Below are 13,256 nucleotides of genomic sequence, written 5' to 3'. Positions count from 1 at the left end.
AGGAGAATGGGCAGACTGGTTCGAGCTGATAGAAAGGCAACAGTGACTCAAATCGCCACCCGTTACAACCAAGGTAGGCCTAAGAGCATCTCTGAACGCACAGTGCGTCGAACTTTGAGGCAGATGGGCTACAGCAGCAGAAGACCACACCGGGTACCACTCCTTTCAGCTAAGAACAGGAAACTGAGGCTACAATTTGTACAAGCTCATCGAAATTGGACAGTAGAAGATTGGAAAAACGTTGCTTGGTCTGATGAGTCTCGATTTCTGCTGCGACATTCGGATGGTAGGGTCAGAATTTGGCGTAAACAACATGAAAGCATGGATCCATCCTGCCTTGTATGGAGCATCTTTGGGATGTGCAGCCGACAAATCCGCGGCAACTGTGTGATGCCATCATGTCAATATGGACCAAAATCTCTGAGGAATGCTTCCAGCACCTTGTTGAATCTATGCCACGAAGAATTGAGGCAGTTCTGAAGGCAAAATGGGGTCCAACCCGTTACTAGCATGGTGTACCTAATAAAGTGGCCGGTGAGTGTATATCTGCATCTCCTGAGAATCCAACTTGACTGTAAAAATCCTGACACAGTCCAAGCTGAACAAGAAAAGACAAATGAATAGCACTAAATAGTAAGCACACAGCATGTGTGCTGCAGAAACAAAAACCAGACACTTATCTTTGCTGATTTGGGAGCAGGGCAGGAAGACCAGAAAGAGATACAAAACCTCCAAGAACAATGGACAACTGGCACGGACTAATGAATCCTGCAACCCTAAATACCCCAGTCAGGCCTGCAATCAGCAGGAACACCTGACCAGGATTGCAAGCCAGGGACAACTGCAATACCACCAACAACCACCGGAGGGAACCCAAGAGCAGAATTCACAACAGACAAGCGCTTGTGGCCAGGGATGCTACATTTCCCTGACGGCACACTGGGTGAACATTGTGGAGGCTGGGTCCAAATCATTCCCTAGCATGGCATATGTGCTCCTGATGCTGAGGATTGCTGGCCCTACTTCCATCAGGGTTTCCTCCAAAACAATTTTGGTTTAATTAAATTATATTTTTTATATCCTTTTCAAATTTTGCCTTATATACAAGTCATTATACCAGAAAAAAATATGTTTCTGAACTTTTTTTTCCTGTAAAATGAAATTTCCTGTGGGTTCTGAATGTTTTATTGTCACTCCTTAAAGTAAAGTAAAAGTGTGGCAACATTGTTCTCAGCAGCGATCTGGGAGTCAGACAGGCTTCAAGGGGTCTTCCCCATGCTGTTCTCCTTCCATTCAGCACTTTTCCCATTCATTCCAACATTTTCACTGCCCCTAGACCTCTTTATAGGGTGCTCACTCATCCCTATGTAAAACATATGCAACAAAAATTTGTGACTTTTCTTCTGCTACAAAACCAGCTAGCCAGCTAGCTTAATAAATTGCCCCTTTATGTTTTTACAAGCTTTTGATAAATGCTTGTGAATTTTGTCAAGTCTGCAGTAATATTTTGGATTTTTTTAGGGAAAACAAATGAGGCATAAAAAGAACTGCAAACAAAAGTAGTAAATGTCACAAAACTGCCTAGGTACTGTGTGCGCTAACAAGGTCCCTCGAACTGAGGGTGCCCTATCTATCCCTGTCCCCCGGATTACTCCTGAAGGTGGAGACGCCCGGTTCACATGCCTTGCTATGCTCCTATATCAACCCTTACCTGTCCCCTCCCCCACACACTCGGAGGTGGGAAGCTGGAGTGTATAAGATAACACTAACCAGAAAAACAAGGGAAAACAGACAGGGATTAATGAAAATAACAATCAGACAAAATACACTCAACAAACAACAGGTGGAACATAGGGGAGTTAAAGGAAGGAGAAACCAAATAAGAGAAGATGAGGATGGGCACACAAACAAAACTCCAAGTTTCCTGAATAAATCTCCAAATGCCTACTTCAACCACGAACTACACCTCCAACTCCAAACCAGCAAGAGCTAATACTGGCAATTAGTAAGCGCTAGAGAGGAGCATGTAAAGCAGAGGGGATGGCCAACGCTAAACAGTCAATCCAGATAGGAAAGCTCCAGGCGCTTCAACTGAACAGATTAACCCTTGCACTGCCAGCAAGGAAAAAACCTGCAGTGTTTAATACATCGGTGAAGTACTTCCAACTAGTGTAGGAGTTAATGAAAACAAACACTGCAATGTTCTGGCCCCTCTGTTGTGGTATCTCTGCGACAATCACATTTTTAAAATCAAGAAATGGATAAATTAAATATGTCCAGATTTTCAAAAATGGCAGTCATTTATGTTCAGACTGTTATTACAAAGTCAACGTTAGGGTTTCCAATCCGGGATTGTCTGAAGCAGATTGGTGAGCCTTTTTCAGCATGTGCAATAAAGAAATACTGGAACAACAATTGTTGAAATGATAGGATTAACATAGCTGCACTGCAATAATGCCATAAATCAGCCACTTACAAGGCACCATACACCACCTAACAAAGCTTAGAGCGATGAGACCAAAATGTAATTCTATCACCACAACCATAAATGTTTTATTGGAATAGGAGTCAACCAGACCTATGTAGAGAGAAGCACACTACTCATACTATTAAGCATGGAAGTGGATCTCTTGTGTTTTTAGGGTGTGTGAGATATAGCAACATAGGGTGATTAAAAAAAATTGATAAAATGAATGTGTTGTCTTATTAAAAAATATTTGCATTCATCAGCCAGAAAGTTTTGAATGTCTGTAGTCACGGGTTTATTGTGGCCAATAACAAGTCCAGTCAACTTTATTATTTGTATTTGTCTTACCAACATATGTTAGGCTTTGTTCTGTATTATCAGGTTCAAGGTAGTCCAGGCGATTGGAATTTGATTTTGCAGATTGGTAAATTCCCTTTAAATGTGGTGTCTTTTCACCATAGATGTTACTTGGCCGAATCACACATGTGGTTAGTTTATTTCCATTTCTAGTCTGATAAGAAATAAAAAGGAAATTATTAATTTGTTGACATTGTACAGTACCTTAGGAAAATCACAAACAACCTCATCTTAAGGTACCGTCACACTCAGCGACGCTGCAGCGATATAGACAACGAGCCGATCGCTGCAGCGTCGCTGTTTAGGTCGCTGGGGAGCTGTCACACAGACAGCTCTCTCCAGCGACCAACGATCAAGGGAACGACTTCGGCATCGTTGAAACTGTCTTCAACGATGCCGAAGTCCCCCTGCAGCACCCGGGTAACCAGGGTAAACATCGGGTTACTAAGCACAGGGCCGCGCTTAGTAACCCGATATTTACCCTGGTTACCATTGTAAAAGTAAAAAAAAAAACACTACATACTCACCTTCTGATGTCTGTCACGTCCCCCGCCGGCGGCTTCCCTGCACTGAATGTGTCAGCGCCGGCACCCGGCAGTAACAGCGGTGACGTCACCGCTGTGCTCTGCTTTATGGCCGGCACTGACAGTCAGTGCAGGGAAGCTCTCGGCCGGAGCGCGTGCATTTAGCAGCGCTCCTGCCGAAAGCAGTTTAACCCTGTGGACGCCAGGGGACGTGACAGACATCAGAAGGTGAGTATGTACTGTTTTTTTTTTTTACTTTTACAATGGTAACCAGGGTAAATATCGGGTTACTAAGCACGGCCCTGCGCTTAGTAACCCGATGTTTACCCTGTTTACCATTGTAAAACATTGCAGGCATCGTTGCTTTTGCTGTCAAACACAACGATACGCACCGATCTGATGACCAAATAAAGTTCTGGACTTCTAGCTCCGACCAACGATATCACAGCAGGATCCAGATCGCTGCTGCGTGTCAAACACAACGAGATCGCTATCCAGGACGCTGCAACGTCACGGATCGCTGTCATTCTCGTTGTAAAGTCGCTCAGTGTGAAGGTACCTTAAGTCCTCAAACCTCATGTACAATTCCTTGTTATGGCTCATGAAGGTTCAAGGTTCTGCCGACGATTCAGCTGCTTTTGACAATCTCAAGTTGACAGAACAGCATCTACTCTTTTGCTCTGTTGAGGTGGCATGTCATTGACATCTGGCTCGCCAATGCATAACTGTAGGGAGCCAGTTGTCAAATAGCATGATGTTGGCAGTCATGCGCCGTCAACAGAAGAGGAAGAAATGCTCTGTTGATATGAAGCAGCAGAATTACTGACAGGAATGGTCCATGACTAGGGTTGAGCGAAACGGGTCGTTCATTTTCAAAAGTCGCCGACTTTTGGCTAAGTCGGCGTCTCATGAAACCCGATCCGACCCCTGTGCTTGTCGGCCATGCGGTACGCGACTTTCGCGCCAAAGTCGCGTTTCAATGACGCGAAAAGCGCCATTTCTCAGCCAATGAAGGTGAACGCAGAGTGTGGGCAGCGTGATGACATAGGTCCTGGTCCCCACCATCTTAGAGAAGGGCATTGCAGTGATTGGCTTGCTGTCTGCGGCGTCACAGGGGCTATAAAGGGGCGTTCCCGCCGACCGCCATCTTACTGCTGCTGATCTGAGCTTAGGGAGAGGTTGCTGCCGCTTCGTCAGAAGCAGGGATAGCGTTAGGCAGGGTCCACTAACCACCAAACCGCTTGTGCTGTAGCGATTTCCACTGTCCAACACCACCTTCGGTGTGCAGGGACACTGGAAGCTACATTTTTTTTTTCCCTCAGCGCTGTAGCTCATTGGGCTGCCCTAGAAGGCTCCGTGATAGCTGTATTGCTGTGTGTACGCCACTGTGAAAACCAACTGCTTTTTTCAAAGCACATATCCTCTTGTTCCTTCCTTTCTGCACAGCTATCTTTTTTGTTTGTCCACACTTTTTATTTAATTTGTGCATCAGTCCACTCCTATTGCTGCCTGCCATACCTGGCTTACATTACTGCAGGGAGATAGTAATTGTAGGACAGTCCCTGTTTTTTTTTTTTTTTTTTGTGGAAGATTAAGATTGGCATTTCTGCTACAGTGCCATCCCTGTGTGTGCCATCTCTCACTGAGTGGGCCATAGAAAGCCTATTTATTTTTTTCCTTGATTTGTGTTCTAAAATCTACCTCAACACAAAAACACTACATCAATCAGTGGGAGAAAAATATTGGCCTCAGTCAGGGCTTGTGTGCCACTCCTGTGTGTGCCATCTCTCATTCAGTGGGCCATACAAAGCCTATTTATTTTTTTGTTTTTTTTAATATTATTGGGTTTCTAAAGTCTCCGTGAAAAAAAAAAAATACATAAAAAAACAGTGGGAGAGTAATATTGCCCTTTCAGCTTGTGTGCCAGTCTTGACTCCTGGGTGTGCCACCTCTCTCTCTCTAATTGTGGGCCATAGAAAGCCTATTTATTTTTTTGCTTTTTTTAATATTATTTGGTTTCTAAAGTCTCCCTGAAAAAAAAAAAATACATAAAAAAACAGTGGGAGAGTAATATTGCCCTTTCAGCTTGTGTGCCAGTCTTGACTCCTGGGTGTGCCACCACTCTCTCTCTAATTGTGGGCCATAGAAAGCCTATTTATTTTTTTGCTTTGTTTGATATTATTTGGTTTCTAAAGTCTCCCTGAAAAAAAAAAATACATTAAAAAACAGTGGGAGAGTAATATTGCCCTTTCAGCTTGTGTGCCAGTCTTGACTCCTGGGTGTGCCACCTCTCTCTCTCTAATTGTGGGCCATAGAAAGCCTATTTATTTTTTTGCTTTTTTTAATATTATTTGGTTTCTAAAGTCTCCCTGAAAAAAAAAAAACAGTGGGAGAGTAATATTGCCCTTTCAGCTTGTGTGCCAGTCTTGACTCCTGGGTGTGCCACCTCTCTCTCTCTAATTGTGGGCCATAGAAAGCCTATTTATTTTTTTGCTTTGTTTAATATTATTTGGTTTCTAAAGTCTCCCTGAAAAAAAAAAATACATAAAAAAACAGTGGGAGAGTAATATTGCCCTTTCAGCTTGTGTGCCAGTCTTGACTCCTGGGTGTGCCACCTCTCTCTCTCTAATTGTGGGCCATAGAAAGCCTATTTATTTTTTTGCTTTGTCTAATATTATTTGGTTTCTAAAGTCTCCCTGAAAAAAAAAAAAAACATAAAAAAACAGTGGGAGAGTAATATTGCCCTTTCAGCTTGTGTGCCAGTCTTGACTCCTGGGTGTGCCACCTCTCTCTCTCTAATTGTGGGCCATAGAAAGCCTATTTATTTTTTTGCTTTTTTTAATATTATTTGGTTTCTAAAGTCTCCCTGAAAAAAAAAAAAGTACATAAAAAAACAGTGGGAGAGTAATATTGCCCTTTCAGCTTGTGTGCCAGTCTTGACTCCTGGGTGTGCCACCTCTCTCTCTCTAATTGTGGGCCATAGAAAGCCTATTTATTTTTTTGCTTTGTTTAATATTATTTGGTTTCTAAAGTCTCCCTGAAAAAAAAAAAATACATAAAAAAAACAGTGGGAGAGTAATATTGCCCTTTCAGCTTGTGTGCCAGTCTTGACTCCTGGGTGTGCCACCTCTCTCTCTCTAATTGTGGGCCATAGAAAGCCTATTTATTTTTTTGCTTTGTTTAATATTATTTGGTTTCTAAAGTCTCCCTGAAAAAAAAAAAATACATAAAAAAACAGTGGGAGAGTAATATTGCCCTTTCAGCTTGTGTGCCAGTCTTGACTCCTGGGTGTGCCACCTCTCTCTCTCTAATTGTGGGCCATAGAAAGGCTATTTTATTTTTTATTTTTTTTTATTAGTATTTGGTTTCTAAATTGTCCCTGAAAAAAACATTTTATCTTATTTGGTTTCTAAAGTCTCCCTGAGAAAAAAAAAAAAAAAAAAAAATTAGGTGGGAGAATAATATTGACATTAGTGCTTGAGTGACAGTCCTGCGTGTGTGTCATCTCTGTGATTTTGTGCCACAGAAAACAGAGTGTGTAACATTGTGCCTGATTTTCCTTGTGGTCTCACCAACCTGTTAAGGGATATAGAAATCATACTGAAGTTATAGCTCACCGTGTAAGTTGTTTGACAGCAACAAATAAAGTTACTTTGGTTAATTTTTTAAAACAATGAGGAAGTCTGGTGCAAGAGGTCGTGGCCGTGGGCGTTCATTGTCAGCTGGTAATGATGGTAGTGGTAGTGGAGCATCAGGTGGTCGTGGGGATAAAAATATTCCACCTAAGTCTGGAGCTGTGGAGCCAGTTTCGTCGTCTGGCTACACAAGGCCTCGAACGCTCTCTTTTCTGGGAGTAGGAAAAACGCTTTTAAAGCCGGAGCAGCAACAGCAAGTTTTGGCTTACATTGCAGACTCAGCCTCTAGCTCTTTTGCCTCCTCTTCTGAAACTGGTAAATGTAAAAGCAGCGCGTCGCTTGTGGATGTTCACGGTCAGGGACAAGTCGCTTCCTTGTCCTCCTCAGCAAAAACTACAACAAGAGAGAAGGATGCAGCAGGCGACACAACGGGTCACTCCATGGAGCTCTTTACACATACCGTCCCTGGCTTAGAAAGTGAAACACTTAACAGGCCATGCCCATTACAAGTAGATTCTGACATGGAGTGCACTGATGCACAGCCACAGCCAGAGTACTATGCTGCTCCTTTGACTCAGACCACCACATTGCCCTCTCAGGGTACAGATCCACAATCAGACCCTGATGAGACTATGTTGCCCCGCCACGAACGCTATACCACAGACCGACACAGTGACACAGACGAAGTTGCACACGAGCTCGAAGAGGAGGTAATAGATGACCCGGTTGTTGACCCCGATTGGCAGCCATTGGGGGAACAGGGTGCAGGCAGCAGTAGTTCAGAAGCGGAGGTGGAGGAGGGGCCGCAGCAGGCATCAACATCGCAACAGGTTCCATCTGCCGGGCCCCTATCTGGCCCAAAACGCGTGTCAAAGCCAAAACCTGTTGGAGCACAGCGTTGCCATCCGGTTAAAGCTCAGTCTGCAATCCCTGAAAAGGGATCCGATGCTAGGAAGAGTGCAGTCTGGCATTTTTTTAAACAACATCCAATTGATCAGCGCAAAGTCATCTGTCAAAAATGTTCTACTAGCTTAAGCAGAGGTCAGAATCTGAAAAATCTCAATACTAGTTGCATGCATAGACACTTAACCACCATGCATTTTCAAGCCTGGACTAACTACCAAACGTCCCTTAAGGTTGTAGCACCCTCGGCCAATGAAGCTAGTCATCAACGCAACATCCCTTCCGTCACTGTAAGGCCACCATTTTCCGCACCACCGGCAGTATCTGTGCAGGTTTCTTTGCCAGCCAAAAGCAGTCAGGGTCAGGGAATCACCAGTTTTGTAGGCGGAAATATTGCATCTAGGGCACCGGCGGAAACAATACCGTCTCCAACCGTCTCTCAGTCTGCCATGTCCACCGGCACACCCGCAAGTTCCACGATCTCCATCTCTCCAGTTCAGCTCACACTACATGAGACTCTGGTTAGAAAAAGGAAGTACTTATCCTCGCATCCGCGTACACAGGGTTTTAACGCCCACATAGCTAGACTAATCTCGTTAGAGATGATGCCCTACCGGTTAGTTGAAAGCGAAGCTTTCAAAGCCCTGATGGAGTACGCTGAACCACGATACGAGCTACCCAGTCGACACTTTTTTTCCAGAAAAGCCATCCCAGCCCTGCACCAGCATGTTAAACAGCGCATCGTCCATGCACTCAGGCAATCTGTGAGTACAAAGGTGCACCTGACTACAGATGCATGGACCAGTAGGCATGGCCAGGGACGTTATGTGTCCATCACGGCACACTGGGTGAATGTGGTGGATGCAGGGTCCACAGGGGACATCAATTTCGGGACAGTTGTGCCTAGCCCACGGTCTAGGAAACAGTTGGCTGTAGGCGTTCGCACCCCCTCCTCCTCCTCCTCCTCGTCCTCCTGCAGAAGCTACAGCTCTTCCACAGACCGCAGTCGGCCAACCACTCCATCGGCAGATGACACTGTTGCACACCAGTTGTCCTATTATGGGCCAGCTACTGGCAAGCGTCAGCAGGCTGTATTGGCTATGAAGTGTTTGGGCGACAACAGACACACCGCGGAAGTTCTGTCCGAGTTCTTGCAACAAGAAACGCAGTCGTGGCTGGGCACAGTAGATCTTGAGGCAGGCAAGGTAGTTAGTGATAACGGAAGGAATTTCATGGCTGCCATCTCCCTTTCCCAACTGAAACACATTCCTTGCCTGGCTCACACCTTAAACCTGGTGGTGCAGTGCTTATTGAAAACTTATCCTGGGTTCTCCGACCTGCTCCTCAAAGTGCGTGGACTTTGCTCACATATCCGACGTTCGCCTGTACACGCCAGCCGTATGCAGACCTATCAGCGGTCTTTGAACCTTCCCCAGCATCGCCTAATCATAGACGTTGCAACAAGGTGGAACTCAACACTGCACATGCTTCAGAGACTGTGCCAACAGAGGCGGGCTGTTATGTTTTTGTGGGAGGATACACATACACGGGCAGGCAGTAGGATGGCAGACATGGAGTTGTCAGGTGTGCAGTGGTCGAAGATACAAGACATGTGTCAAGTCCTTCAGTGTTTTGAGGAATGCACACGGCTGGTTAGTGCAGACAACGCCGTAATAAGCATGAGCATCCCCCTAATGCGTCTGCTGATGCAAAGTTTGACGCACATAAAGGAGCAGGCGTCTGCACCAGAGGAAGAGGAAAGCCTTGATGACAGTCAGCCATTGTCTGGTCAGGGCAGTGTACAGGACAAGGTAGCGGGCGAAGAGGAGGTGGAGGACGAGGAGGATGATGGGGATGAGTATATTTTTAATGCGGAACCTTTCCCGGGGGCACTGGAAATTGGTTGCGTGTCAAGGCCGGGTTCTGGTTTTTTGAGGGACACAAGTGACGTAGATTTGCCTGCAACTGCCCCTCACCCAATCACAACCGGAGATTTGACAACTGGAACTTTGGCCCACATGGCGGATTATGCCTTACGTATCCTAAAAAGGGACACACGCATAACGAAAATGATGAACGATGACGATTACTGGTTGGCCTGCCTCCTTGATCCACGCTATAAAGGCAAATTGCAAAATATTATGCCACATGAGAACTTGGAACTAATATTAGCAACCAAACAATCAACTCTTGTTGACCGTTTGCTTCAGGCATTCCCAGCACACAGCGCACGTGATCGTTCTCACACGAGCTCAAGGGGGCAACAGACTAGGAGTGTTAGGGGTGCACACATCAAAAAGTGGCGTTGGACAGAGGGGTTTTCTGACCAGGTTGTGGAGTGATTTTGCTATGACCGCAGACAGGACAGGTACTGCTGCATCAATTGAAAGTGACAGGAGACAACATTTGTCCAGTATGGTTACTAACTATTTTTCATCCCTTATCGATGTTCTCCCTCAACCGTCATTCCCATTTGATTACTGGGCATCAAAATTAGACACCTGGCCAGAATTGGCAGAATATGCATTGCAGGAGCTTGCTTGCCCGGCAGCAAGTGTCCTATCAGAAAGAGTATTCAGTGCTGCAGGTTCAATATTAACCAAAAAAAGGACTCGTCTGGCTACCCAAAATGTTGACGATCTAACATTCATTAAAATGAACCACAACTGGATTTCGAAATCTTTTGCCCCACCTTGCCCGGCCGACACCTAGCTTTCCTATGAAAAGCTCTTGCCTGTGGACTACTGTGAATTACTTTTCTAATGTCTAATTTGCTGCAGCTGATTGTCCAGCATACGACATGTTTACACCTCCCTAAATGGCCAAACTCCCCACACGGGGCCGTGGTATCGCGACTTGGCGCAAGCACCCGTGAGACTGCTGTTTGTCTGAAGAGGTGGGTGTACTCGCTTTTGGTCGACAGCATTGCTACTGGGTTCCTCATAGTACAATAAAGTGTCTCTGGCGGTGGTGGTGCGCACCCAACGTCAGACACACTGTTGTAACATGAGGGGCCTTGGGCCTGTAACGCCAGCCACAAGAGAGTTCACCCACCCCCAGGTCAAACATTGCTCTACCACTTCCACAGTTATCTCTCACACTTCCACCAATGTTAAGTCTATGCGCTGACATCCTTCCATACCTGCCACTGACAATACCATTGTGTTGACATGTATGATGGTACTTAACATAGTCAGGGGCAGTGTCCTCTATTTACCACAGTAAATACTTTGCGCAAAATTAGTAGGTCTGAAACAACGCAGAGGATCCGACCCCTGAACCTAATGATTGCACCCTTTAGTGTTTTTGTTTTGTTTTAATGCGAGACATTCACATGTAGTTGTTGTTTTGGACTACTAACTGGCAGACACTAATTACAATCGGCCTCCGTTGACCAGACCACTGCTGCCCGTGTACCCCTGTAACTAATAATAAAGTGCCTACAGCCAGCCCAATTTAATTATGTTAGGCCTTCTAAGCCTGTCTGCGGTCCCTCCTTCCACTAGGCCTCCACTGACCAGACCACTGCTGAACGTGTACCCCTGGAACCAATTATAAAGTGCCTACAGCCAGCCCAATTTAATTATGTTAGGCCTTCGAAGCCTGTCTGCGGTCCCTCCTTCCACTAGGCCTCCACTGACCAGACCACTGCTGCCCGTGTACCCCTGTAACTAATAATAAAGTGCCTACAGCCAGCCCAATTTAATTATGTTAGGCCTTCGAAGCCTGTCTGCGGTCCCTCCTTCCACTAGGCCTCCACTGACCAGACCACTGCTGCCCGTGTACCCCTGTAACTAATAATAAAGTGCCTACAGCCAGCCCAATTTAATTATGTTAGGCCTTCGAAGCCTGTCTGCGGTCCCTCCTTCCACTAGGCCTCCACTGACCAGACCACTGCTGCCCGTGTACCCCTGTAACTAATAATAAAGTGCCTACAGCCAGCCCAATTTAATTATGTTAGGCCTTCGAAGCCTGTCTGCGGTCCCTCCTTCCACTAGGCCTCCACTGACCAGACCACTGCTGCCCGTGTACCCCTGGAACCAATTATAAAGTGCCTACAGCCAGCCCAATTTAATTATGTTAGGCCTTCGAAGCCTGTCTGCGGTCCCTCCTTCCACTAGGCCTCCACTGACCAGACCACTGCTGCCCGTGTACCCCTGAAACCAATTATAAAGTGCCTACAGCCAGCCCAATTTAATTATGTTAGGCCTTCGAAGCCTGTCTGCGGTCCCTCCTTCCACTAGGCCTCCACTGACCAGACCACTGCTGCCCGTGTACCCCTTTAACTAATAATAAAGTGCCTACAGCCAGCCCAATTTAATTATGTTAGGCCTTCGAAGCCTGTCTGCGGTCCCTCCTTCCACTAGGCCTCCACTGACCAGACCACTGCTGCCCGTGTACCCCTGTAACTAATAATAAAGTGCCTACAGCCAGCCCAATTTAATTATGTTAGGCCTTCGAAGCCTGTCTGCGGTCCCTCCTTCCACTAGGCCTCCACTGACCAGACCACTGCTGCCCGTGTACCCCTGTAACTAATAATAAAATGCCTACAGCCAGCCCAATTTAATTATGTTAGGCCTTCGAAGCCTGTCTGCGGTCCCTCCTTCCACTAGGCCTCCACTGACCAGACCACTGCTGCCCGTGTACCCCTGTAACTAATAATAAAGTGCCTACAGCCAGCCCAATTTAATTATGTTAGGCCTTCGAAGCCTGTCTGCGGTCCCTCCTTCCGCTAGGCCTCCACTGACCAGACCACTGCTGCCCGTGTACCCCTGTAACTAATAATAAAGTGCCTACAGCCAGCCCAATTTAATTATGTTAGGCCTTCGAAGCCTGTCTGCGGTCCCTCCTTCCACTAGGCCTCCACTGACCAGACCACTGCTGCCCGTGTACCCCTGGAACCAATTATAAAGTGCCTACAGCCAGCCCAATTTAATTATGTTAGGCCTTCGAAGCCTGTCTGCGGTCCCTCCTTCCACTAGGCCTCCACTGACCAGACCACTGCTGCCCGTGTACCCCTGGAACCAATTAAAAAGTGCCTACAGCCAGCCCAATTTAATTATGTTAGGCCTTCGAAGCCTGTCTGCGGTCCCTCCTTCCACTAGGCCTCCACTGACCAGACCACTGCTGCCCGTGTACCCCTGGAACCAATTATAAAGTGCCTACAGCCAGCCCAATTTAATTATGTTAGGCCTTCGAAGCCTGTCTGCGGTCCCTCCTTCCACTAGGCCTCCACTGACCAGACTACTGCTGCCCGTGTACCCCTTTAACTAATAATAAAGTGCCTACAGCCAGCCCAATTTAATTATGTTAGGCCTTCGAAGCCTGTCTGCGGTCCCTCCTTCCACTAGGCCTCCACTGACCAGACCA

The 13,256-nt window shown here is 46.3% G+C and overlaps 1 protein-coding gene across 2 annotated transcripts in view; it reads right to left on the bottom strand.

Moving 5' to 3' along the window:
• Window positions 1–13,256, bottom strand: part of LOC143815329 (3 beta-hydroxysteroid dehydrogenase type 7-like) — a 116,440-nt gene that overhangs the window by 13,534 nt on the left and 89,650 nt on the right. For both annotated transcript variants that reach the window (XM_077294431.1, XM_077294432.1), the window contains one exon: window positions 2,816–2,978. In XM_077294431.1, the coding sequence (XP_077150546.1) occupies window positions 2,816–2,978 (163 nt within the window). The remainder of the gene's footprint in view (window positions 1–2,815; window positions 2,979–13,256) is intronic.

Source organism: Ranitomeya variabilis, chromosome 3, assembly GCF_051348905.1.
Source record: "Ranitomeya variabilis isolate aRanVar5 chromosome 3, aRanVar5.hap1, whole genome shotgun sequence".
Lineage (NCBI taxonomy): Eukaryota > Metazoa > Chordata > Amphibia > Anura > Dendrobatidae > Ranitomeya > Ranitomeya variabilis.
This window is presented reverse-complemented; position numbering and strand designations above follow the sequence as displayed.